Source organism: Colius striatus, unplaced genomic scaffold, assembly GCF_028858725.1.
Source record: "Colius striatus isolate bColStr4 unplaced genomic scaffold, bColStr4.1.hap1 scaffold_68, whole genome shotgun sequence".
Lineage (NCBI taxonomy): Eukaryota > Metazoa > Chordata > Aves > Coliiformes > Coliidae > Colius > Colius striatus.
Window position 1 is genome coordinate 17,041 of NW_026908537.1, and position 25,345 is coordinate 42,385.

Genomic DNA, 25,345 nt, shown 5'->3' on the forward strand with positions numbered 1-25,345 from the left:
TCCAGACCCTCACTTTTAAGGCCTCAACATCTCACTTTTAAGGCCCAAAGTGAGGGTCCAAATCCTAGTTTTCCAGCCCAAAACCTCCTTCCTGGAACCCTAAGTCTCATTTTAAACCTTAAAATCTTCCTCTTGGGGTCCTAAAAGCTCTTCTGTAAGCTCTAAAGCTTCCTTTTTTCTCTTCCCAAATCTTCTTTTGTGCTTCCAGAGCCTGGTTTTAGACGCCAAAGGGGCATTTTTAGCAGCCCAGCACTTATTTTTAGCCTCCAAGACGCATCTTTGTTCTTTATGGAATGGAATTTTCCTTTAAAGCAAGGACAAGGAGCTTGAGAAACAGGCTGTGGTGGTTCGAAGGAGTTAATGTTGAGGCTGAAGGAACACTAAGTTGGGATGACCATGAATCAACAACTTCCTTGTGTGAACCTGAGAACAGGCCGATAAGAAGGGAAGCTCCTGCCTCAGAAAGCCCAAAGGCTGCTGGTGCCTAAGGAGCGTGAAGTCAGCAAACATCTGCAAACCCAGATTTGCTGAGCTCTGCCAAGTTATTTGTAAACTTAATTTAAACTGCCTATTTGATAAAATCACTTTAATTTTTCTACTTTTCTTTGTACGTTTCTATGATTGATGCTGTGACTCTGTGACTCTGTGGTTGATGCTGTGACTCTGTGACTCTGTGGTTGATGCTGTGACTCTGTGATCGATTCTGTGACTCTGTGATGGATTCTGTGGCCCTGTGACTCAGTGGCTGATGCTGTGACTCTGTGACTCTGTGGTTGATGCTGTGACTCTGTGACTCTGTGGTTGGTGCTGTGACTCAGTGGCTGATGCTGTGACTCTGTGACTCTGTGTCTGATGCTGTGACTCTGTGATGGATTCTGTGACTCTGTGATGGATTCTGTGGCTCTGTGACTCTGTGGTTGATGCTGTGACTCTGTGACCCAGCTGCAATGGTGGCAGTCTGGGAGCCAGGCCCTGCCTGAGTGTCCAACCCTCCTCCCCTCCTGGCTTCAGTGTAAGAGCTTTCTCTGCCTTGGGCTATGGTGCAGGTCAAAACCTTGAGTGAGGGAGAGGGACCCTGGCAGTGCTGCCAGCAGCTCCTGCTTTAGGGAAGAGACATCAACTTCTCCTGTGCCATGGAAACATGCTCCCCTGAGCCTCCTCCTCAGCCAGGCCCGGGGCTGGGCCACTGCTTTGGGCTGCAGCACGTGTCTCTTGTGCATCCTGTCTCCATTGCCCAGGCCCTCCAACAGTGCTGAGGGAAAGAAAGGCGTTCCCAGCCCATCCACCCCCAGCCCCCTGCTCCCATCCCTCCTGCTCCCACACACAAGATCTGAGCCAGCACAAGCCCAAAGTGACATCCCAGGTGAGGCAGCAGGAGGGCAGAGGTGGGGGCTGGAGGGCAGCAGCAGAAAGGGGTCCCGGGGTTGCCGTGGGACATCCTGGCCCCTGCCGAGGGAGGAGGCGGCTCTGCGGCGGTGCCCAGAGCGCTGGGGCTGTGCCAGGGCCCGAGGCAGCAGGAATGGTCCCCGGCCAGCGGGGTGGTGGCAGAGGGTGAGGAGAGGGAATCCCAGCCTGTGTGGCCCAGGAAGGGGCTCCGCAGTCGGTGTCAGGGCGGCTCCCGGTGGGAGCTGAGGAGATGGGCACTGCCAGGGGGGGCACGTGGCGGCACCTCCCACAGGGCTCCTGTAGCCCCAAAGCCCGACCCCAAACCCACCAGCCCCGGGACGGGCCCCTTCCCAGCGCCACGTCTTTGTGCCACGCTGCCCCGCTCAGCACCACGAGACACCGCGACGCCTGCACAGGGAAGCACCGGCTGCGGGGCAACCCCCTGAGGCTTTTAATCACAACCACCGTGACACTGAGGCTCGGCACGAGGCCAAAGCCAGAGGAAACTCCTTCTGCCGCCCCTGGGTGCAGTGTCCTGGCGCTCAGGGCTCTCCCGGCTGCTGCAGCCTCGCGGCAGTGCTGGACTCTCCCGGCCGGGCCGTCGGGGGCTGTTGTGGCCGGACCTGCGGTGTCACGGCCTCGGTGTCCTCACAGGGACGTGCCACAGACACCTCTTGGGCATCGTCGTAGCCACAGCTCCCCCGGGACAGGGACGAGGGCTCTCCTCCAGCTCCAGGAGCCTCAGCTTCCCCAGGCTCAGAAACCTCCCTGGCATCATCGTAGCCATCCGCTGGGCTGCCTGCGGGCAGGACAGGGCTGTCTGGAAGGAGAGGGGAGCCGCTTACAGGGAGCAGATGCGGCGTGTGGAGCAGAGGGCGGGAGGATGCGCATGGACATGGGACTGAGACAGCATCGGCAGCAGCACAGGAGATCCCCCCACGGCCTCCCCATCTCCCATGGTGACACTTGGGGCCACCTTGCTCCATCCCAGACTTACCTGGAGCTGCTCCCACAGCATCCTCCTCCTCGCTGGCCGCAGGGGAGGGCTGCAGCCGGGGCAGGGACCCCTCTGAGGAGGAGCCTGGGGAGATACACAGCGGGTGTCACACAGCAAAGCCCCCGCAGCTGCTGGGGAAGGGGAAGGGGGACCCCCAGAGCTGGGGCTGCACAGGGATGAAACCAGCTGGGAATTCACCCAGCTCCCCTTGGACAAACACCATCTATGAGAGATTGTCTCACAGCACAGTCCCTCCTTCTCTCCCTCTCTCCCTCCATCCTTGGGGGTCTGGTGGTGGGCAGGAGGAGAGGGGCTGTCTGGATGGGACAGGCAAAGCTGGAGGGGAGGGAGCTGCTTTGGCAGGGCCAGGACCCAGATGCTCCCTGCACAGCCCACGTGCTGCAGGGCCTGGGGCCTGTGAGGGACCAGCCCTGGCTCGTGGCTGGGGGAAAGAGGCCTGCAGATGTGCCCCCAGGAAAGCCCCAAACCCACCTGAGTGCCCAAACCTCTCCTGCTCCTTCCACGCCAGGCTGTAACCGATCTCCTCGTACACGGCCTCGGGGAAGGGCTGCTGAGCTCTCCTGGAGCCTGGGCACAGGGACGGGCAGAGGGGCTGCAGAACCCCACCGTGCTCCCCCAGACCTGTTCCTGGGGCCAGCCCAGGGCTGCTCCAGCCCCACTGCGCTGCCCAGCCGTGGCTGCCACATCCCCAGGGAGGGCAACGGCGCTGCGCAGACGCTCTGCAGCTGCTCCAGGCAGCGCCCAGCCTCATCCCCTCGGCTCTGCCCCTGCCCCTCAGTGCCACCCCACAGCCCCCACAGCCCTGCCAGGAGCCATCTGCCCCCGGCACCGCTCTGCAAGGACCCACCTCTACGCCCCAGCGCTTGCCCGGCCAGGAGGGCCAGGAGCAGGCAGAGAAGGGCCCCCAGGACGATGCAGACGATGACGGGCACCGAGGCTCTCCCACCGCTGCTCACACGGCCTCGTGTGGGACCTGCATGGGCAAGAGCACGGAAGGGGCAGCGCCACCTGGGGCTGGGGAGCTGGAGGCAGCACCAGTCCTGGCTGCCAGCATGCATGGAGTAGCCCAGGAGACAGTGCTGGGGCAGCTCCCACACTGCTGAGCCACTTACAGCCCTCTCCAGCCCCTCAGCCCCAGCCCAGGGCCTCCTCCCACCACATTTGCGCCCCCCAGCAAGCAGCCCCTTCCCTCAGGCTTTGGGGCAGAGCCCAGCCCCAGGGGTCCCCAGGGACAAGTTACCTGCTCCGGGTGGGGGTGCTGCCGTCGTAACTGGAGCTGCAGGGGAGGAAAAGCAGAGCTGTGCTTCTGGGGGTTGTGTGGGGATCAGGGAGCCCCCTCCCCACCATAGCCCCCTGTGGCTGGGGCGACCCTGACATATCCCACAGCCCAAACTGCCCCATCCTGCAGTGCTGCAAAGCCAGAGCAGGATGAGTCCCAGTGCCTGTGATCCAGGCAGCAGGTGGGATGACCCAGGTAGCCAGGGGCCAGCCCCAGGGCTGCTGGGCCCCACGGGCAGTGGCCGCGGGATGGTCGGTTCCACTGAGGCTGCTGCCACTCGGCACCAGGAGCCTGCACTGCACAGGGAGGTTCTGGCTCTGGAGAGGGGGAAAACGTGGGGATGGCCCTGCCCAGGGACTGGGGGCTTGGAGCTTGATCCAGTTAGAAGGACACTGAGGGGTGATTGACAGGAGATTGGAGTGAGGTGGGGATAAATCACTTCTCCCGAGTAAGGAGAGATAGGACAAGAGGAAACAGCCTCAAGTTGTCCGAGGGGAGGTTGAGGTTGGAGCTGAGGCAGAACTGTTTCCCTGAGAGGGTTGTCAGCCCCTGTGCCAGGCTGCCCAGGGAGCTGGGGGAGTCCTCAGCCCTGGAGGGATCCCAAAGCCGTGGAGTTGAGGTGCTGGGGGCCACAGGTCAGTGGTGAGCTTGGCAGTGTGAGGGCAACACTTTGACTCCATGATCTCAAAGGACTTTTCCAGCCTGACGAACTCCATGAGAGGCCAGGGCCATGATGCCAGGTCCAAGCGAGCCCAAACCCCTTCCCCAGCCCCCTGCCCCTGCCCCGGGCAGAGCTGCAGCCCCTGCACTCACCCGCGCAGCGCACGGCCGCGTCCTCCTTGTGCCGGCAGAGCCCGCGGTCCCCAGGCCAGGCCCAGCAGTGCTGCAGAGCCGCCTCTGTGCCCCGACACTCCACCTGCTCCAGCCAGATGGGGCCCGTGCCCTCCCCAAAGGCAGCCTCGGGCAGGGCGGCCACGGCGGGCCCACAGCCCAGCTGCCTGCAGGCCACCTCGGCATCCCGCATGTCCCACGTGTCGTCGCACACCGTCCCCCAGGAGCCGCGGTGCCACAGCTCCACCCGACCTGAGCAGCCGTCCTCTCCTCCCACGGCGCGGATCCTCTCCCTGTCTGCAGGAGGCACAGAGCTGCCGTGGCACCCCGCCCGTGGGCATGGCCCTGCCAGCCCAGAGGCCTATGCGGCACAGCAGCTCCTGACCTGTGCAGCTCGTGGCATTGGGGCAGGGGGCCAGCGGGGTCGGGGGCACTGCTGTGCGAAGCCCTGGAGGAAGAAACGCTGTGGTGAAGGGGCTGAAGGGGAATGGGGCAGAGGAGAGCGGGGAGCACAGAATCACACAGTCAAAGGATCCTAGGGCTGGGATGGGACCTCGAAAGCTGATCCAGTGCAACCTGCCTGCCAGAGCAAGGCCACCTAGAGCAGGTCACACAGGAACTTGTCCAGGTGGTTTTGGAATATCTCCAGAGAAGGAGACTCCACAGCCCCTCTGGGCAGCCAGTTCCAGTGCTCCCTCACCCTCACAGGGAATAAGTTTTGCCTTGTGTTACTTTGGAACCTCTGATGTTCTGTTGTCCTTTGTCCTAGCAATGGAAATCACTGAGAAGAGCTTGGCTCTGCTGGTGCCTCCCAGTGCCATCTTGGCCAAAGTGGACTCTGAACCCCAGTCATTCAGGGGCACTGCACAAGCCCAGGGGAAGAACCCCGATTGCTCAGCACAAACAGGTCCCTGGTTCACAGAGCAGCAAGAGGGGTCGCTGGGGATGAGATCCCTCTGAATGCAGCCTGTTCTCCTCTGAGACCTTACATGGAGATGCCTCTGCTATCCCAGGCACTGCTGGCAACCTGACTGGAAACTGCTGCTGGGACCTGTTGCTGTGCTCACTTTGCTGTTGCCAGCAGCAGGAGGGTCTGACATGGAGAGGAAAAGCCCCTCCAAGATGTTTGAGGAGGGAATAAGTAACTTCTCCCAAGTAAGGAGTGGCAGGACAAGAAGGATTGGCCTCATGTTGCTCCAGGGGTGCGCGGGGGGCTCCGAGTTACCGTTGCAGGTGATGTGGATCTCCTCCCGCAGATCGACACAGGACTGCGCGTTCCAGGGAGCAGAGGGACACTGCCAGAAAGAGCTGGTTCTCTCCCCACACTGGATGTTGTCCAGCCAGGCGGGGCCAGACACCCTGCCATGGGGCAGGAGCGATTCCAGGGTCCCTGTGTCCCCGCAGCCCAGCTCCTTGCACACAAGCGACACCGTCTCGAGAGTCAGCGAGTTGGAGCAAACGCTGCCCCACGTCCCGTTGTAGAAAACCTGCAGGCGGCCGGAGCAGCCGTCGCTGTTCTCCAGCCTCAGGGCCGTGAACTCTGGCAGGGGAGAGAGACGAGTCCCTGAGGGCCGCACACCGCTGCCCTTGCTGCCCACCCCCAGGCACAGCTGAGCTCCCCAGGGACCCCGGTGGCCCCGGGGCTGCCCGTCCCTGGCTGTGCGCAGGAGGTGCCGGCGCAGGAGCTCAGCGGCTGCCTGGGCCAGCTGGCCGTGCCCGGCTCTCCTGCTGACCCAGTCTCCCTGAGCACCAGCCTCCCACCACAGCTCCCGCCACGCACCCGAGCAGACGGCTCCGGCGTCCTCTTTGTGCCCGCAGTCGTGCCGCCCCCAGGGCCCGGCCGGGCAGTCCCAGAGAGCGGCTTCGGCCCCGGAGCAGTTAACGCCGTCCAGCCAGATGTGCCCGGAGCCCTCCCCAAAGGCGGCAGAGCCCGGCGCCCGCACGGCCCCTCCGCAGCCCAGCTGCCGGCACACGACGGCGGCATCGGGCAGGTCCCAGCCGTCGTCGCAGACGCTGCCCCAGCTGCCCTGGGAGTAGATCTCCACTCTCCCGGCGCAGCGCCCGGGCCCATTCGCCAGCCACACGCGCCGGCTCCCTGCGGTGGGGACGGAGCCCAGATGGCAGTGGGTGCCGGCTGCCCACCCACCCTGTGCCCCGGGGGGCCCGTGGGGACACTCACCCTGGCAAACCACCCCCACGTCCTCCACGACCCCCACTGCCACCGGCCTCCCGGGCCAGGAGACGTTGCAGAGGCTCAGCTGGGCCTCGTGCCCCTGGCACCGCACCCCTCGCAGCCCCACGGGGCCCGTCCCTCGCTCGGCCTTGGGCGGGTTGTAGGCCGTCTCTGCCTCTCCGCACCGCAGCTGCCGACACACCACACGGGCCTCCGCCACGGCCCACTGCTCAGACAGGACTCTGCCCCACGTCCCGTGCTGGAAGATCTCCACTCGCCCGGCGCACCGGCTCCCTCCTCCCACCAGCCGCAGGGACCCGGAGCCGACGGGGCCTGCAGAGAGCAGACAATTGCCAATCCTTTCTGTTGGAGAAGTCCTTGAAGCTGCTGAAGTCCAAGCGCTCCCCTCACCCTGTCACAGCCACCACCACCCCATGGCCCTTACCACCATCAGTGGCAACAGGGCCCGTGGCACTCTTCAAGGAGAAGGGCAAGGCAGGGGTTTTGTACTAAACATGACAAGATGGAGCCTAGTGCTGATGAAAAATATAGGCTAAGCTCAGGCCCTTTCTGCACTTCAGAATCACAGAAGCACAGTGTGATGGGGGCAGGAAGGGCCCTGCACAGATCCTCCAGCCCAACTCCCTTCTAAAGCAGGCTCCCCTCAATCAGAGAGCACAATAACTTGACAGGCAGGCTGGGAAACCTCCCAAGAAGGAGCCTCCACACCCTCCCTGGGCAGCCTGTGCTCCTCCTGTCCCAGTGGAACTCCCTGTGTTCCAGCCTGTGCCTGGAACCCCTTGTCCTGTCATGGACACCACACAGGCTCCTGGGGAAGCCAGGCTTTCTCCAGGGAGACATTCAGCCTGCTGCTGCCACGGGACCCCTTCTTTGGGCAGCCACACGGCACCCCGAGGCCAAACAGGGTGGAGGCGGCATCTTCCCGACGCTCACCTGAGCAGATGAGCGCGGCGTTGTTCCCGCGGGAGCACGGGGAGGCCCCCAGCGCGGTCACTGGGCACTGGCTCAGCCGGGCTTCAGTCCCGTCGCAGTGGAAGGAGTCTCTCCAGACAGGGCCGGGCGCCGGGCCGAAACGCTCTCCTCCAGGAATGGACTCGGCAAAGCCGCAGCCCAGTTGCCGACAGAGAACGTGGGCATCGGCCAGATCCCAGCGAGAGGCACGGAGGGTGCCCCAGGTCTCCAGCAGCTGAACCTCCACCCTCCCCTCACACGCTGTGCTGCCGTTGGCCAGCCTGAACCCTGTGTACTCTGGGGACACAGGAGGAGGAGGACAGGGGCTACCCTGGGGCTCCTGGGCCTGCAGCAGCTGGCACAGAGGCCCCAGGGCCAGCACACCTTTGTCCTTGGGCGCTGGCACCCTGCTGCACACAAGCCCGGCAGCCCTCCTGGCCCCACAGCCAACCCAGCACGTCCTGCCTCTGCTCCCCGAGCCCCGGCACAGCCCCGGCCTCCAGCCCCCGTCCCGCAGCCCTTACGTGTGCAGGTGAGGACAGCGCTGTCCTGCTGGCTGCAGGGCCGCTCCCCCGAGGGCCCCGTGGGGCAGGAGATGAGCTGGGATTCATTCCCCACGCAGCGCAGCTCTCTGTCCCAGCTGGCACCCAGCCCCGCTCCAGAGGCAGCTGTGCCAGACACAGACAGGGCCCCGCCGCAGCGCAGCTCCCTGCAGGCCACAGCGGCAGCTTGGGCACCAAAGTGGGAGCCGCAGACGCCTTTCCACTGTCCCTCGGCATGGACCTGCACACGTCCTGAGCAGCGGCTCTGCCCTCCCACCAGACGCACAAATCCTGCCAAGAAACAACGTAGTGAGGAGCTGCCCCTGAGCCCAAACCTCCCCTCTCCAGCCTCCACAGCCCCAGGGCCGGCAGCCTTTCCTCCTCACAGAGATGTTCCCTCCCCTCAGCATCTTGGTAACCCTGCACTGGCCTCTCTCCAGCAGTTCCCTGTCTCTCTGCAACTGGGGAGCCCAAAACTGGACACAGGAGTCCAGATGCTATGTGAACAGAGCAGAGCAGAACCTCCCTCGACGTGCTGCCCACACATGTCTTGATGTACCCCAGGATGCCTTTGGCCTTCTTGCTCATGAAGGCACAGTGCTGCTCATGTTTAGTTGTTTCCCAATGGAAGTCCCACACCCCTCTGCAGAGCTGCTCTCCAGCATGCCATCCCCATCCTGTCCAGGTGCATGGGGCTGTTCCTGCCCAGCCGCAGGACTATGCCCTTGCCCTTGGTGAACCTCAGAGGGTTCTCTTGTCCAACTATGAAACGAATCTGGCAAAACTCTCAAATTACACTGGACCCTGCTTCAGCTAATACCTGTGGCTCCCTGATAGAACAGACAGATATTTTCTCACAGTCCAGCACCAGATATCAGCCCCAGGCTTACCCCTTACCTGAACAAATCACTCCGGCCTCGTCATCCTGATCGCAATCATGTTTTCCCCAGCCTTCGTATTTGCAGTCAGACAGGGCAGACTCGGTGCCGTTACAGTGCACGTCATCCATCCAGATGAAGCCAGATCCTGGCCCAAAATAGCCATCCTGGGGAGCTCCAAGGGCAGGTCTGCAGTCCAGCTGCTTACAAACCACCTCTGCATCGGCCATGTCCCAGGAGTCATCACACACGGTGCCCCACTCGTGCTCTCCTCTCACTTCCACTCTCCCAGCACAGCGATGTTCACCATCCACCAGCCTCAGCTCCACAGCACCTTCAGGCACTGACACAGGACCTCGTGTCTTGTCATTCGTCACTGGAGAGAAGACATTGATGCTCACCTTACTGCAAGCCAATGTCAAGTAATTTCAGAGAGTGCTGATGTCTCTCCTCAGCCTCCTCTTCTCCAGGCTCAACACCCCTATTCCCAGCCCCTCCCCAGCACCCTTGTGCTCCAGCCCCTTCCCCAGCTCCGCTGCCCGGCTCTGGCCACGCTGCAGCCCCTCAGTGTCCCTGTGGCAGTGAGTGAGGGGCCCAACACTGAACAAAGCCCTGGAGCTGCAGCCTCCCCAGGGCCCAGCACAGGGGGATAATCCCTGCCCTGAGCCTGCTGCCACCCCACCGCTGATACAAGCCGGGATGCCACTGGCCTTCTTGCCCACTTGGGCACAACACTGGCTCATTGTCAGCCGCTGGCAGCAACCCCCAAAGGCCCTTTCCCTGCAGCAGCTTTCCAGCCCCTCTGCACCAGTCTGCAGTGGTGCTGGGATTGGGGTGGCCCAAGGGCAGGATGTGACCCTTGCCCTTGGGCCACATCAGTCCATTGCTTGGCTCAATACTCCAGCCTGGCCAGGGCTTTCTGCAGAGCCTTCCTGCCCTCACACAAATCCACAATCCCATCCAGCTTGGTGTCACCTGTAAAATGAAAAGGCTGCCCTCAATCCCCTAATCCAGATCATCGATAAATAGAACACGTTAAAGAGAACAGGCCCTAGAACGAGGCCCCAGGGAACAAACCAGTGACCAGGCACCTGATGGCATAGCGAGAACCAGTCCCCATATACAGCACCAAAGATAAATCCCAGGCTCACCTCTTACCCAAACAAATAACGCCAGCATCCTCATTGTGATTGCAGTCATGTTTGCCCCATCCTCCATGTTTACAGTCAGACAGGGCAGACTCAGTGCCCTTGCAGAGCACATCATCCATCCAGACAGGGCCAGATCCTGGCCCAAAATAGCCACGCTGGGGAGCTCCAAGGGCAGGTCCACAGTCCAGCTGCTTACAAACCACCTCTGCATCGGCCATGTCCCATAAGTCATCACACACGGTGCCCCACTCGTGCTCTCGTCTCACTTCCACTCTCCCAGCACAGCGATGTTCACCATCCACCAGCCTCAGCTCCACAGCCCCTTCAGACACTGACACAGCACCAGTCAGAGCAGCCCCGAGCCCCAGCACTGTGGGGCTGAGGGAATGCCCTTTCTGGGAAGTCAACTCAAAGCTTGGAGTTTATTGTTGGTTTGGGTGCTTTTGTGGGGATTGGAAGAAAGGGGTTTGTTCACAGCACAGGGATCCCCGACCAAACACGGACCCAGCATCAGACAGTGATTGCAAAGCACCCAATCACCAGAGGAAGCAGCCGCCAGGCACTGTAAGGCCCATCCATTTGGACAGACCTCGGTCCCTAGGGGCAATCAGCTCCCAGGCCAATGGAGAAAGAGGCAGCATGAAAAAGCATCCAGTTGGTTATATCCCCTCCCAAATAGAACCACCCAAAAAAAGTGCCTGAGTGTCAGATTCAGGACAGGCAGCTGACAGAGACCTTGGAGTCATGGAAGCATGGAAACTTTGAATGATGGGGCTGGGAAGGGACTTCTGGAGCTCATCTAGTCCAACCCCCTGCTTAAAAGGGTTCCCCTTGACCAGGAGCACAGGAACGTGTCCTGGTGGGTTTGGAAACCTCCAGGAGAGGTTTAAGGCCCATCAAAACCCTGCAGGGTGCTGGGTAACAACACCACACAGGGTTATAGTACCACAGGCCTCAACGAGACAAGCAGCTGAAGATCAACACAGGGATACAGGCTGGGGAGAAGAGCCTCTTGCTTAACAGATCAAGTGATTAAGGTAAGGAGAGGCCCCATGGCCAGCACACCTTTGTCCTTGGGCGCTGGCAGCCTGCTGCACACAAGCCCGGCAGCCCTCCTGGCCCCACAGCCATGTCCGGCCTCTGCTCCCTGAGCCCCAGCACAGCCCCGGCCTCCAGCCCCCGTCCCGCAGCCCTTACGTGTGCAGGTGAGGACAGCGCTGTCCTGCTGGCTGCAGGGCCGCTCCCCCAAGGGCCCCGTGGGGCAGGAGCTGAGCTGGGATTCATTCCCCACGCAGCGCAGCTCTCTGTCCCAGCTGGCACCCAGCCCCGCTCCAGAGGCAGCTGTGCCAGACACAGACAGGGCCCCGCCGCAGCGCAGCTCCCTGCAGGCCACAGCGGCAGCTTGGGCACCAAAGTGGGAGCCGCAGACACCTTTCCACTGTCCCTCGGCATGGACCTGCACACGTCCTGAGCAGCGGCTCTGCCCTCCCACCAGACGCACAAATCCTGCCAAGAAACAACGTGGTGAGGAGCTGCCCCTGAGCCCAAACTTCCCCTCTCCAGCCTCCACAGCCCCAGGGCCGGCAGCCTTTCCTCCTCACAGAGATGTTCCCTCCCCTCAGCATCTTGGTAACCCTGCACTGGCCTCTCTCCAGCAGTTCCCTGTCTCTCTGCAACTGGGGAGCCCAAAACTGGACACAGGAGTCCAGATGCTATGTGAACAGAGCAGAGGAGAACCTCCCTCGACCTGCTGTCCACACATGTCTTGATGTACCCCAGGATGCCTTTGGCCTTCTTGCTCATGAAGGCACAGTGCTGCTCATGTTTAGTTGTTTCCCAATGGAAGTCCCACACCCCTCTGCAGAGCTGCTCTCCAGCATGCCATCCCCATCCTGTCCAGGTGCATGGGGCTGTTCCTGCCCAGCCGCAGGACTATGCCCTTGCCCTTGGTGAACCTCAGAGGGTTCTCTTGTCCAACTATGAAACGAATCTGGCAGAACTCTCAAATTACACTGGACCCTGCTTCAGCTAATACCTGTGGCTCCCTGATAGAACAGACAGATATTTTCTCACAGTCCAGCACCAGATATCAGCCCCAGGCTTACCCCTTACCTGAACAAATCACTCCGGCCTCGTCATCCTGATCGCAATCATGTTTTCCCCAGCCTTCGTATTTGCAGTCAGACAGGGCAGACTCGGTGCCGTTACAGTGCACGCCATCCATCCAGATGAAGCCAGATCCTGGCCCAAAGGAGCCATCCTGGGGAGCTCCAAGGGCAGGTCCACAGTCCAGCTGCTTACAAACCACCTCTGCATCGGCCATGTCCCAGGAGTCATCACACACGGTGCCCCACTCGTGCTCTCCTCTCACTTCCACTCTCCCAGCACAGCGATGTTCACCATCCACCAGCCTCAGCTCCACAGCACCTTCAGGCACTGACACAGGACCTCGTGTCTTGTCATTCGTCACTGGAGAGAAGACATTGATGCTCACCTTACTGCAAGCCAGTGTCAAGTAGTTTCAGAGAGTGCTGATTTCTCTTCTCAGCCTCCTCTTCTCCAGGCTCAACACCCCTATTCCCAGCCCCTCCCCAGCACCCTTGTGCTCCAGCCCCTTCCCCACTCTGTGCCCGGCTCTGGCCACGCTGCAGCCCCTCAGTGTCCCTGTGGCAGTGAGTGAGGGGCCTAACACTGAACAAAGCCCTGGAGCTGTAGCCTCCCCAGGGCCCAGCACAGGGGGATAATCCTTGCCCTGGGCCTGCTGCCACCCCACCGCTGATACAAGCCGGGATGCCACTGGCCTTCTTGCCCACTTGGGCACAACACTGGCTCATTGTCAGCCGCTGGCAGCAACCCCCACAGGCCCTTTCCCTACAGCAGCTTTCCAGCCCCTCTGCACCAGTCTGCAGTGGTGCTGGGATTGGGGTGGCCCAAGGGCAGGACGTGGCCAGAGGCAGCTGTGCCAGACACAGACAGGGCCCCGCCACCGCGCAGCTCCCTGCAGGCCACAGCGGCAGCTTGGGCACCAAAGTGGGAGCCGCGTCGCTTTTCCACTGCCCCCCGGCATGGACCTGCACACGTCCTGAGCAGCGGCTCTGCCCTCCCACCAGACGCACAAATCCTGCCAAGAAATACAACAGCAGGCACTAACCACAGTCTTCAGACAGTTAAATAGCCACGTTTCACAGCACCTCAGAAAAAGTAAGATCATCAAGTCTCAGCCCTGCCCTCACCCTACCAAGTCCCCACTACCCCATGGCTCTCAGCAGCTCAGCCTCACGGCTCTGGGATCCCTCCAGGGTTGTGCAATTCCCCAGCTCCCTGGGCAGCCTGATGACACCCCTCTCAGGGAAACAGTTCTGCCTCAGCTCCAACCTCAACCTCCCCTGGGGCAACTTGCCTCCCTTTCCTCATATTCTAGCTTTCACTAATAGAAGATGACAATGTCCCCCATCTCACTACAGTCTTCTGTCAGGGATTTGCAGAGAGTGCTCCTATCTCCCCTCAGCCACCTCTTCTCAAACTCACTGGATATCGACCTCACTGGATACTTTTCCTACCTGACATTCCCAGTCCTTTCGCGGTGTCTGAGCTTGGGGTGGCCCAGAGGCAGGTCCCAGCCCTTTCCCCCTGGAAACCTCATCCCATTGCTCTTTGCCCATGGCTCCAGCCTGGTCAGGGATTTCTTAAGAACCTCCCAGACCTCACACAGATCCACACTCCCATCCAGTTTGGTGTTATCTGCAAACTGACTGAGGCTGCCCTCCGTCCCCTCACCCACATTATGGATGAAGATGTAGAACAGAACCTGAGGGCATGGGCAAGTCCATTCCCCAAACCCAGTCCCATAGACTGACCTCAGGCTGACCCCTTACCTGAACAAATTACTCCGGCCTCCTCACCCTCATCGCAGTTATGTTTGCCCCATCCTCCATATTTGCAGTCAGACAGGGCAGACTCAGTGCCCTTGCAGAGCACATCATCCATCCAGACAGGGCCAGATCCTGGCCCAAAATAGCCACGCTGGGGAGCTCCAAGGGCAGGTCCACAGTCCAGCTGCTTGCAAACCACCTCTGCATCGGCCATGTCCCAGGAGTCATCACACACGGTGCCCCACTCGTGCTCTCCTCTCACTTCCACTCTCCCTGCACAGCGATGTTCACCATCCACCAGCCTCAGCTCCACAGCACCTTCAGACACTGACACAGCACCAGTCAGAGCAGCCCCGAGCCCCAGCACTGCAGGGCTGGGAGAATCCTCTGTCTTCCTGCTCAGAGGACTCATTGAGACTTATTTTCACTCCTGGAAACTAAAGTTACATCCACATTTTGAGAGAAGGAACAGCAGTGAGGGAATTTGCTTTGTCCTCTGCAGCCTTAGATGTTGGCAACACCAGGGGAGCTTGGGACAGGGACGGGAACTCGATAGTGCCACAGACCTGCTGAGCTGCAGAGCTGCCCCCTGAGCGCAGTCACTGACTGCTACAGGCTGCTCTCAGTGAGCAACCAGCCCTTTGGAAATGAGGAACCACCAGGCAAGTGTCAGGTCAGGCTGCCCCTCCAGCTGATGCAGGTTTAACTCAGTCAGTCTCCTCTCCCAAGTAACCAGTGAAAGGACAAGAGGAAACGGCATCAAGTTGCCCCAGGGAGACAACGGCCACGAAGGGACTGAAGATGCTTCATGATCTTTGTGTCTCTTCTCTGGAGGGGCACAAGCTGTTCTCGTGGGGTCAGGACTCTCCTGGACCAAGGGCTAGAGGAGCAGTATCCAATACCCTAGGACACCCCAGGCATTTGCAGTGCCCTGGGCATCTCTGAGGGCTGCCAGCACAGCCAGGCCATCACCAGCTCCAGGGGCACAGTGCTGGCAAAAGGCTGTCCCAGGACACGGGCTCTGTGAATGCAGCCAGGGACAGGCTGCCCTGAGCACTGGAGCCCTGCAAAAGCAGATGCTCTCCCACCCAAAAGGGCACAGGGGAGGGCACAGGCTCCATGGACTTGAGCACCTTCTGCCTCTGTCCTCAGGAGCACCCCCAAAGGAACCCCATTCCCTGACAGATGCCACTGGGCATGCAGGTACCTGCTGGCCCTGGGCTGTGGGACAAGGGACCCGGCACTTACCCCTCCACAGCTGAATCCAGAGGAGCAGCCACAGCATCTGAGGGCAGCCCAGTCCCTCGGGGCCCATCCTGAGCCTCCTGCCCCACCAGCACATCCCTGCTGCACCACGCTCCCTGCCACGGCTCCTGAACCTCCCGGAGACAATGGCCAGGGGAGGGCAAGTTCTCTCTGCAGATGCCAGCCCAGCTGCAGCAGCAGCCAATCAAAGCAGCAGCAGCAGCACCTTTGGAGACATTATCAGGAGCTCTCTCCCCTGCCACACAGCCCTGGCCTCCAATGAACTTCTCCAGCACCATTCATGACCATATTTGAGAGACGGCTCTGCTGCGGGGTCACAGCACCGTGCTGGGGGGTTGTCACCAGGCAGGGCCAGAGGAGCTGAGGGGGGACCAGCTTTTCAGCCCTCGAACCAGACTGTTGGAGCAGCATCTCTTCTGCTGGGCACGGCCAAGAGCCCGAGGCTGCAGTGTCCGAGCCATCCCCGTGCTGCAGAACCACAGGGCTGGGGCTGCAGCAGGGACGGTGTCAGGAGAGCAGGGAAACAGCCTCTGGCCCTGCTCCAGCCCCCTCTGTGCCGATGGCAGTTTCCAGCAGCTCCTCACAGGAGCCACCACTGCAGCCCCTTCCCCGGGACCAGCCACGGCTCCACACAAACCCACAACAGCTTCTGTACACCATGGCCCAGGGTGGGTTTATGGCAGAACCAGCAGCAGAAGCCCCCAGTCCTCCACATATAGCAGTGAAACTCCTGCCAGCTCAGCAGGGGCTGGAGCAGGGTGTGAGGTCCCGGCCCCGACGGCACCTCGTGCTCTGGGGCCCGGCGCAGAGAGGCCACGTGCTGTGCCGAGGCCGTCCCGAGGGCTGGGAGCTGCTGTCCCTGTCCCTGTGAGGCCGAAGGAGCAGCCCTGGCAGGAGCAGTTGCAGTGGGGGTGTCTGGGGGGGCCCCGCGGAGCTGTGCCTGGGCACGGAGCCAGGAGGAAACCACCGGCTTCCTGCCCGGGCGCTGCGAGGCCGCGGGGGCTGCGGTTTGTGCAGCTGCAGCTGCAGCTCCCGGTGCATCCACCCGCCCCAGGGGAACAACGGCTGCAGCCCAAAGCAGTGGCCCAGCCCCCGGCCTGGCCAAGGAGGAGGCTCAGGGCAGTACATTTCCATGGCACAGGAGTTGTTTGTGTCTCTTCCCTAAAGCAGGAGCTGCTGGCAGCAGTGCCAGGGTCTCAGGGTCACAGAGTCACAGCATCAAACACAGAGTCACAGAATCCATCACAGAGTCAGAGTCACAGCATCAAACACAGAGTCATAGCATCAAACACAGAGTCACGGGGTCACAGCATCCATCACAGAGTCACAGGGTCACAGCATCCATCACAGTGTCACAGAGTCACAGCATCAAACACAGGTCACAGGGTCACAGAATCCATCACAGAGTCACAGGGTCACAGAATCCATCACAGAGACACAGAGTCACAGAATCACAGAGTCAGAGCCACAGCATCAAACACAGAGTCAGAGTCACAGAATCCATCTTAGAAATGTTCTAGAAACTATAAAAATTTAAGTGATTTTATCAAAGTTATTTTTAAGTAAATTGACAAGATTTTAGAGCTCAGCAAAACTCGGCCTCCTTTGTGAAGCTGCTCCCAGAGGGAAGAACATTAATTGGAAATCAGGCACCATGGGGGTGAGAGAGAGAACCAGGGGGACTGTTCAGAACTGAGCACCTGCAGGCCATGAAACAGCCAAGAGCAATGTTGGCAGCAACTGCTGCCAAGGAAGAAGAAAAGAGTTTGTGAAGTTATCCATGAAGCTGCTCAGTGCCCTGAAGCCCTGCAACATCCTGGTCCAGAACACCAGGTAATTATTTCCTTTCTGGTCTAGCCCACCAGATACTCAACAGCTTAGCTCAGTTATTGCCAAGTGATTTGGAAATGTCTATACATGCGTGTAACAAGTGCCATAAGGGACCAATGTCTCCAATGGTCTTTATCTCTACAGGGAACACAAGGGAGATTCTTGCAAACCCCATGGGCATGGAGTAACATTAGCTGTAGTGCTCATCTCTCCTGTGAAGCCATCTTAGACGTGGCTTGTGACTGAATATTGGCATCTTGTAGCCCCCTTCCTCTATTTGCCGCAACAGAAATTCCGAATAGAACAGAAATTGTCCCCACAGATTACATGACCACATAAAATCTGGAAACAAGGTGGTTTGAGGCCTAAAAATGGCTTCTAATATCCATCCCACTTCTGTTCCCTTAGCAGGGTGTCTCCATGGGTCTGTGTCACCTTGTTTTCCTTTCCCTTATAACTGGAGACCAGATGGTCTTTTTGTGCCCGGTGGTCTTTATCTCCACAGGAGACACAGGTTGACTCACCTGAAGTCTGCTGGTGTGCCTTTTCTTTCCAAGGAGAACTGAGTGGTCCACGTTCCATCACACACGGGTCTGGGCCATGACAGGCACTGTTCCCCTGGTGCAGAGTCACTTTGGATCATGGTGCCACCATTTACAGAGGTGGAGTCATTCCCACAGAGACCGTAAAGCCCTGGCTACTGGACCCAGACACTGGGTTTCACCATCAGCTGTGCAACAAGTCAAAACCCATGATTTTGTGGTTCTTTCAGCTCTCTTGGCTTCTGCTGCCTTTCCAAAGCTTTGGCTTTGGTGTCATCCCGACATCCTTGGACAAGGTTTTGAAATTCCTCCCTTCTTCCCCTGCTGCCACCTCCTGGCTGCTGCCTTTTTGCCACGGAGCTCATTCAGCCAGGTCAGACAAGCAGCTTCCTTCAATGGTTGCTCCTCCTCATGGGTATTTGGAGAGGTAATTCTTGACCCAGTGCTCGTGCTCCTTCACCCTCCAGAGCTGCTTCCAGTGGCACCACTTGAATCGGGGGCTGTGGATGCTGGTGGTGGCTGTTGTAACTTCTCTCTCTCTGTCTCTCTCTCTTCTTTCTTTCTCTCCTTTCCCCTACAATGTTGTTTGTTGTGGGTAAAATAAAGTGGTTTAGCGATTGACTCCATTTTGAGTCTTAATTCTGTTCCTGAGAGCATACAAAACCTTACCACAGTCACCTGTTTGATTGGACATCACTCAGGAGTGAAGCCCAGCCACCTCCAGCCACCCAGAATTGTCTGAGGTCAGTTGGAAAGCAACGGAGTTTAACTGCTGTTAAATTAAACCCAGCAGGGCATCGTTAAGGGTCTCTGGTAGCCCAAGTGGTGCAGCTCATGGACAATGACAAGGGGGCTCCCTGGCTCAGGGATGTGTCTGGTAGTCCAGGGAGATCAATTGCCAAGTGTAAAGGGCTGGGGACAGCCCTGCTGGTTGGTAGCCAAGGGAAGGTATCTGGTAGTCCAAGGGGCTCAGTAGCATCTGGACACAGACAGGAGTGTTTCTGTGGATCAGTAGCCCCAGGGCTGAATATGGTAGTCCCTGGGCTCTGCAGCTCATGGACACAGATGGGGGTTCCCTATGGGTTGGCAATCCAGGAGAGGGGTTTGGTAGTCCAGGGGGCTCAGTAGCCTGTTGACACAGCTGGAAGGATCCCTGTGGCTTGGTAGCCCACGGGAGTTGTCCTGTAGCCCCCAGGGTGTATTAGTGCATAGACACAGGATGGGGGAGTGTCTCTGTAGGTTGGTAGCCACAAAAGGCTTTCTGGTAGTCCCGGGGAATTAAATTGCCAATGAGCGTGAGATAGTGGAGGCTCCATGGGTCTGTAGCCCAGACGGAGATCTGGTAGCCCAAGGGGCACAGTAGCTCATATACATAGACAGGGAGGCTCTTTGTAGGTCAGTAGCCCGGGAAGAGTGTCTGGTAGCCCAGGGAAGTCAGTTGCCAAATGGAAAAGGCTGGAGGGATTCCCTGTCAGTTGGTAGCCCAGGAGGAGTATCTGGTAGCTCGAGGGTGTCTCTGTGGGTTGCTAGCCACAAGGGGTTGTCCTGTAGCCCAGGGGGTTAATTGCCCATGGGCATGTGATGGTGCAGTTTTACACTTTGGGGCTTCAAATGAAACTCAGAGTCCTAGAATGATGCTTTGTGTGGTCAAACAAAGATTTGGACCCTGTGTTCTGGTTTAGCAAGGAGCAGCTTTTGGCTTAGTAACAGGGGGAGCGGGTTGCAGTGAAGACCCGAGAAAGAGTTTGCGGACTCTCCCCCGGCTCCTGGGTTCACACCCACCTCCGGCCCGGCTGGGCCAATCTGGCGCCTCTGCCAGCACTATTTAGGGGACGGGAATTTGGAATGCGAGGCAGGAGGTGTAAGAGTGACACGAGATGGAGGCGACCACGCGGACCCTTCAGCCAGAGAAGGAGGAAGGAAGGAGAAGCAACAGACCAGAGACCCCCCTGCAAGCCGTGGCGAGAATGCAGCTGTGCCCCTGCAGCCTCTGGAGATCCATGGCAGGACCAAGAGTTACCAGCAGCTCCGTGTGAGTGAGCCCGGACGGGAGAGGGACTGTGTGGGGAGGGGCCATGGCCCAGGCTGTGCTGGAGAGCCTGCACGCCGCAGAGCAGCCCCACACGAGAGGCAGAGACGAGCTGCAGCCTTTGGAGTCAGTGGGCATCGGAGCAGCCCGTGCAGGGCTGCCATGCGTGTGAGTTACCCCACGGACTCGCAGGGAGGACTGGTGTGGAGTTCACCCGTCCTGAGGAGGGACAAACGGCAGAAGCTATCGAGAACAGACTAACTGAGACACCCACTGCCTGCCCCCCCGAACCGTTCGGGGGGGACAAGGTAAAAACCCCGGGATCAGGGCTCGGAGCCCGGGAAGAGGGGAGGGGTGGCAAGAAGATGTTCTTCAAAAGGCTGGTTGGACTCTTCATTGATGTATTGCTCTGTGTTGTTTCATTTTGGTTATGTTTTGGGGTTTTGGGGGTATGTTTTAGTTGATGTTGCATTAAATTGGGGTTTTTTTCTGTTTTCTTCCCCAAACTGAGTAGCCTGCTCTTTTTTGTCCTGATCCTTAAGCGACAATTAAGCTCTCCCTGCCCCTGAGCAATTCTCAGCCTCTTCAGTACTCCAGGCTAATCATGGTCTTTGTTCCCTGATGGGCCTAAACCAAGACAAGGAGCTACAACAAAGCAGGAAGGCAGACCCCAGCTACAGTAATATGTAGGTCCCCATGCAGTCTATCAGCCAGCAGGGTGTCACATTTGCAGCTGCTTTCCTGTGGGAGCTATCTTCAATACCACACTCTTTTTCTCCTTAGCTCCCATTGCAAAAATACATGTCGTGGGTTAACTTATACCACTGTGTATGGGAGCTACAACAAAGCAGGAAGGCAGACCCCAGCTATAGTAGTAAGTTGGTCCCCATGCAGTCAATGACCCAGCACGGTGTCACATTTTCAGCTGCTTTCCTGTGGGAGCTATCTTCAATCCCACACTCTTTTGCTCCTCATCTCCCATTGAAAAAAATACATGTTGTGGGTTAAGTTACACCACTGCGTATGGCAGCTACAAGAAAGCAGGAAGGCAGACCACAGCTACAGTAATATGTAGGTCCCCATGCAGTCTATCAGCCAGCACGGTGTCACATTTGCAGCTGCTATCGTGTCGGAGCTATCTTCAATACCACAGATTTTTTCTCCTCAGCTCCCATTGAAAGAAACAAATGTTGTCGGTTAAGTTACACCACTGCGTATGGGAGCTACAAGAAAGCAGGAAGACAGACCCCAGCTACAGTAGTAAGTAGGTCCCCATGCAGTCTATCAGCCAGGACGCTGTCACATTTGCAGCTGCTTTCGTGTGGGAGCTATCTTCAATACCACACTCTTTTTCTCATCATTTCCCATTGAAAAAATACATGTGTCTGTTAAGTTATACCACTGCGTATGGGAGCTACAAGAAAGCAGGAAGGCAGACCCCAGCTACAGTAGTAAGTAGGTCCCCATGCAGTCTATCAGCCAGCACTGCGTCACATTTGCAGCTGCTTTCGTGTGGGAGCTATCTTCAATACCACACTCTTTTTCTCCTTATATCCCATTGCAAAAATACATGTGTCTGTTAAGTTAAAGAAATGCGTATGGGATCTACAAGAAAGCAGGAAGGCAGACCCCAGCTACAGAAGTAAGTAGGTCCCCATGCAGTCTATGACCCAGCACGGTGTTCACATTTGCAGCTGCTTTCGTGTGGGAGCTATCTTCAATACCACACTCTTTTTCTCCTTATATCCCATTGCAAAAATACATGTTGTGGGTTAAGTTATACCACTGAGTATGGGAGCTACAAGAAAGCAGGAAGGCAGACCCCAGCTACAGTAGTAAGTAGGTCCCCATGCAGTCTATCAGCCAGCACGGTGTCACATTTGCAGCTGCTTTCGTGTGGGAGCTATCTTCAATACCACAGTCTTTTTCTTTTCATCTCCCATTGAAAAAAATACGTGTTATCGCTTAAGTTATACCACAGCGTATGGGAGCTACAAGAAAGCAGGAAGGTGGACCCCAGCTACAGTAGTAAGTAGGTCCCCATGCAGTCTATCAGCCAGCACGGTGTCACATTTGCAGCTGCTTTCGTGTCGGAGCTATCTTCAATACCACACTCTTGCAACAGACCCAGAGAGTGCAGCAGGCCTGGGTTTGCTAGGTTCTGGCGGGGCGGCCTGCGTCACAATGAACTTGCCGTTGGGGTTACGGCGGAAAGGTGCAACGGACCCCGGGCCCGTAGCAGGCCTGGGTTTACGGAATTTGGTCGGGGTGGCCTACGTCAAAAAGAAGCTCTTGTCGGGGTGACAGTGGAGAGGGGTAACGGATCCAGGGCCCGCAGTAGGCCTGGGTTTGCAAGGTTTGGGCGGGGGCGGCGTGTGTCACAATGAACCCGTTGTCGGGGTGAAGACGGAGAGGGGCAAAAAACCCCGGGCCTGCAACAGTCTGGGTTTGCAAGGCTATGGCGGGGGCAGCCTGTGTTACAATGAACCCGTTGTTGGGGTGACGGAGGAGAGGAGCAAAAAACCCCGGGCCCGTATCAGTCTTGGGTTTGCTAAATTTTGGTGGGTGCGGCCTGCGTCACAAGGAAGCCGTTGTCGGGGTGACGGAGGAGAGGGGCAACGGACCCAGGGCCCGCAGCAGGCCTCGGTTTGCAAGGCTTGGACGCGGGCCGCCTGTGTCACAATGAATCCATTTTCGGGGTGACAGCGGAAAGGTGCAATTTACCCCGGGCCCGTAGCAGTCCTGGGTTTCGGGAATTTGGGTGGGGGCGGCCTTCGTCACAAAGAACCCGTTGTCGGGGTGACGGCGGAGAGGTGCAACAAACCCCGGTCCCGTAGCAGGCCTGGTTTTGCATGGTTTTTTAGGGGGCGGCCTGCGTCACAAGTAAGCCGTTCTCGGGGTGACGGAGGAGAGGTGCAACAGACCCCGGGCCCTTTAGCAGGACTGGGTTAGCGGAATTTTGGCGGGGGCAGCCTGCGTCACAATGAAGCCGTTCTCGGGGTGACGGCGGAGAGGTGCAACGGACCCCGGGACCACAGCAGGCCTGGGTTTGCAAGGTTTGGGCGGGGGCGGCCTGCATCACAATGAACCCGTTGTTGGGATGACGGAGGAGAGGGGCACCGGACCCCTGGCCCGCAGCAGGCCTGGCTTTGGAAGATTTGGTTGTTGGCGTCCTGCGTCACAATGAACCTGTTGTCGGGGTTACGGTGGAGAAGGGTAAAGGTCCCCAGGCCTGTAGCGGGTCTGGGTTTGCGGAACTTGGGCGGGGGCTGCCTGCGTCACAGGGAAGTCGTTGTCGGGGCGATGGCGGAGAGGGGCAAAAAACACCGGGCCCGCAGTAGTCCTGGGTTTTCAAGGTTTGGGCGGGGGCGGCCTGTATCACAATGAACCCGTTATCGGGGTGACGGCGGAAAGGGACAACGGACCCAGGGCCCACAGCAGGCCTGGGTTTGCAAGTTTTGGGCAGGAGCGTCCCGCGTCACAATGAATCAGTTGTCGGTGTGACAGCGGAAAGGGGCAACAGATCCTGGGCCCGTAGCAGGACTGGGTTTGCAAGGTTATGACCGGGGCGGCCTCTATTACAATGAACCCGTTGTTGGGGTGACGGAAGAGAGGTGCAACGGACCCCGGGCCCGCAGCAGGCCTGGGTTTGAAAGGTTATGACGGGGGCGGCCTCTGTTACAATGAACCCGTTGTTGGGGTGACGGAGGAGAGGGGCAACAGTCCCCATGTTTGCAGCTGGCCTGAGTTTGCGGAATTTGGGCGGGGGCGGCCTGTGTTACAATGAACCTGTTGTCGGGGTGACGGTGGAGAGGGGCAACGATTACCAGGATCGCAGCGGGCCTGGGTTTGCGGAATTTTGGCAGGGGCAGCCTGCGTCACAGGGAAGTCGTTGTCGGGTAATGGCGGAGAGAGACAAAAAACAGCGGGCCCGCAGTAGTCCTGGGTTTTCAAGGTTTGGGCGGGGGCGGACTGCATCACAATGAACCCGTTATCGGGGTGACGGCGGAGAGGGGCAACGGACAAACGGCCAGGAGCAGGCCTGGGTTTGCAAGGTTTGGATGGGGCGTCCTGCGTCACAATGAACCTGTTGTCATGGTCACGGTGGAGAGGGGCAACGGACCAGGCTCGCAGCGGGCCTGGGTTTGTGGAATTTGGGCAGGGGCAGCAGTGTCACAGCGAAGTCGTTGTCGGGGCGATGGTGGAGAGGGGCAAAAAACACCGGGCCCACAGCAGGCCTGGGTTTGCAAGGTTATTGCGGGGTGGCCTGCATCACAATGAACCCGTTGTCGGGGTGACGGCAGAGAGGGGCAACGGACCAACAGCCTGCAGCAGGCCTGGGTTTGTGGAATTTGGGAGGGGGCGGCCTGTGTCACAAGGAAGCCGTGGCTGGGGTCACAGCGGAGAGGGGCAACGATCCCCAGGCTCGCAGCGGGCCTGGGTTTGCGGAATTTGGCGGGGGTGGCCTGCGTCACAAGGAAGCCATTGTCGGGGTGACGGTGGAGAGGGGCAACGGTCCCCAGGCTCGCAGCGGGCCTGGGTTTGCAAGATTTGGGCGAGAGCGAGCTGCGTCACAAGGAAGCCGTTGTCGCGGTGACGGCGGAGAGGGGCCAAAAACACCGGGCCCGCATCTGCCCTGGGTTTGCAAGGTTTTGTCAGGGGCGGCCTGTTTCACAATGAACCCGTTCTCGGGGTGACGGTGGAGAGGGGCAACTGACCCAAAGTCTGTAGCAGGCCTGGGTTTGCAAGGCTTGGGCGGGGCTGCGTACGTCACAATGAACCCGTTCTCGGGGTGACGGCGGAGAGGGGAAATGGTCCCCAAGCTAGTAGAAGGCCTGGGTTTGCGGAATTTGGGCGGGGTCGGCCTGCGTAATAGGGAAGTCGTTGTCGGGTTCACGGCTGAGAGGAGCAATTGTCCCCAGGCTCGCAGCGGGCCTGGGTTTGCGGAATTGGTTTAGGGCGGCCTGTGTAAATACCACACTCTTTTTCTCGTCATCTCCCATTGAAAAAAATACATGTTGTGGGTTAAGTTACACCACTGTTTATGAGAGCTACAAGAAAGCAGGAAGGCAGACCCCAGCTACAGTAGTAAGTAGGTCCCCATGCAGTCTATCAGCCAGCACGGTGTCACATTTGCAGCTGCTTTCGTGTGGGAGCTATCTTCAATACCACACTCTTTTTCTATTAAGATACCATTGCAAAAATACATATTGTGGGTTAAGTTATACGACTGCGTATGGGAGCTACAAGAAAGCAGGAAGGCAGACCCCAGCTACAGTAGTAAGTAGGTCCCCATGCAGTTTATCAGCCAGCACTGTGTCATATATCAGCTGCTTTCGTGTGGGAGCTATCTTCAATACCACACTCTTTTCCTCCTCTGCTCCCATTAAAAAAATACATGTGTCTGTTAAATTATAGCACTGAGTATGGGAGCTACAAGAAAGCAGGAAGGCAGACCCCAGCTACAGTAGTAAGTAGGTCCCCATGCAGTCTATGACCCAGCACGGTGTTCACATTTGCAGGTGCTTTCATGTCGGAGCTATCTTCAATGCCACACTCTGTTTCTCCTCATATCC

General features: G+C 58.6%; 1 protein-coding gene across 1 annotated transcript; it reads right to left on the reverse strand.

The window, feature by feature from the left end:
- Positions 1-1,928: 1,928 nt before the first annotated feature.
- On the reverse strand, positions 1,929-14,514 carry LOC133629555 (scavenger receptor cysteine-rich type 1 protein M130-like). The gene is given in 15 exon segments (XM_062020193.1): positions 1,929-2,206; positions 2,384-2,467; positions 2,876-2,971; positions 3,252-3,377; positions 4,497-4,811; positions 5,740-6,054; positions 6,295-6,694; positions 6,800-7,020; positions 7,642-7,956; positions 8,184-8,492; positions 9,099-9,413; positions 10,238-10,541; positions 11,356-11,368; positions 12,336-12,657; positions 14,088-14,514. Coding segments are annotated over 15 exon segments (3,840 nt in total).
- Positions 14,515-25,345: the final 10,831 nt, after the last annotated feature.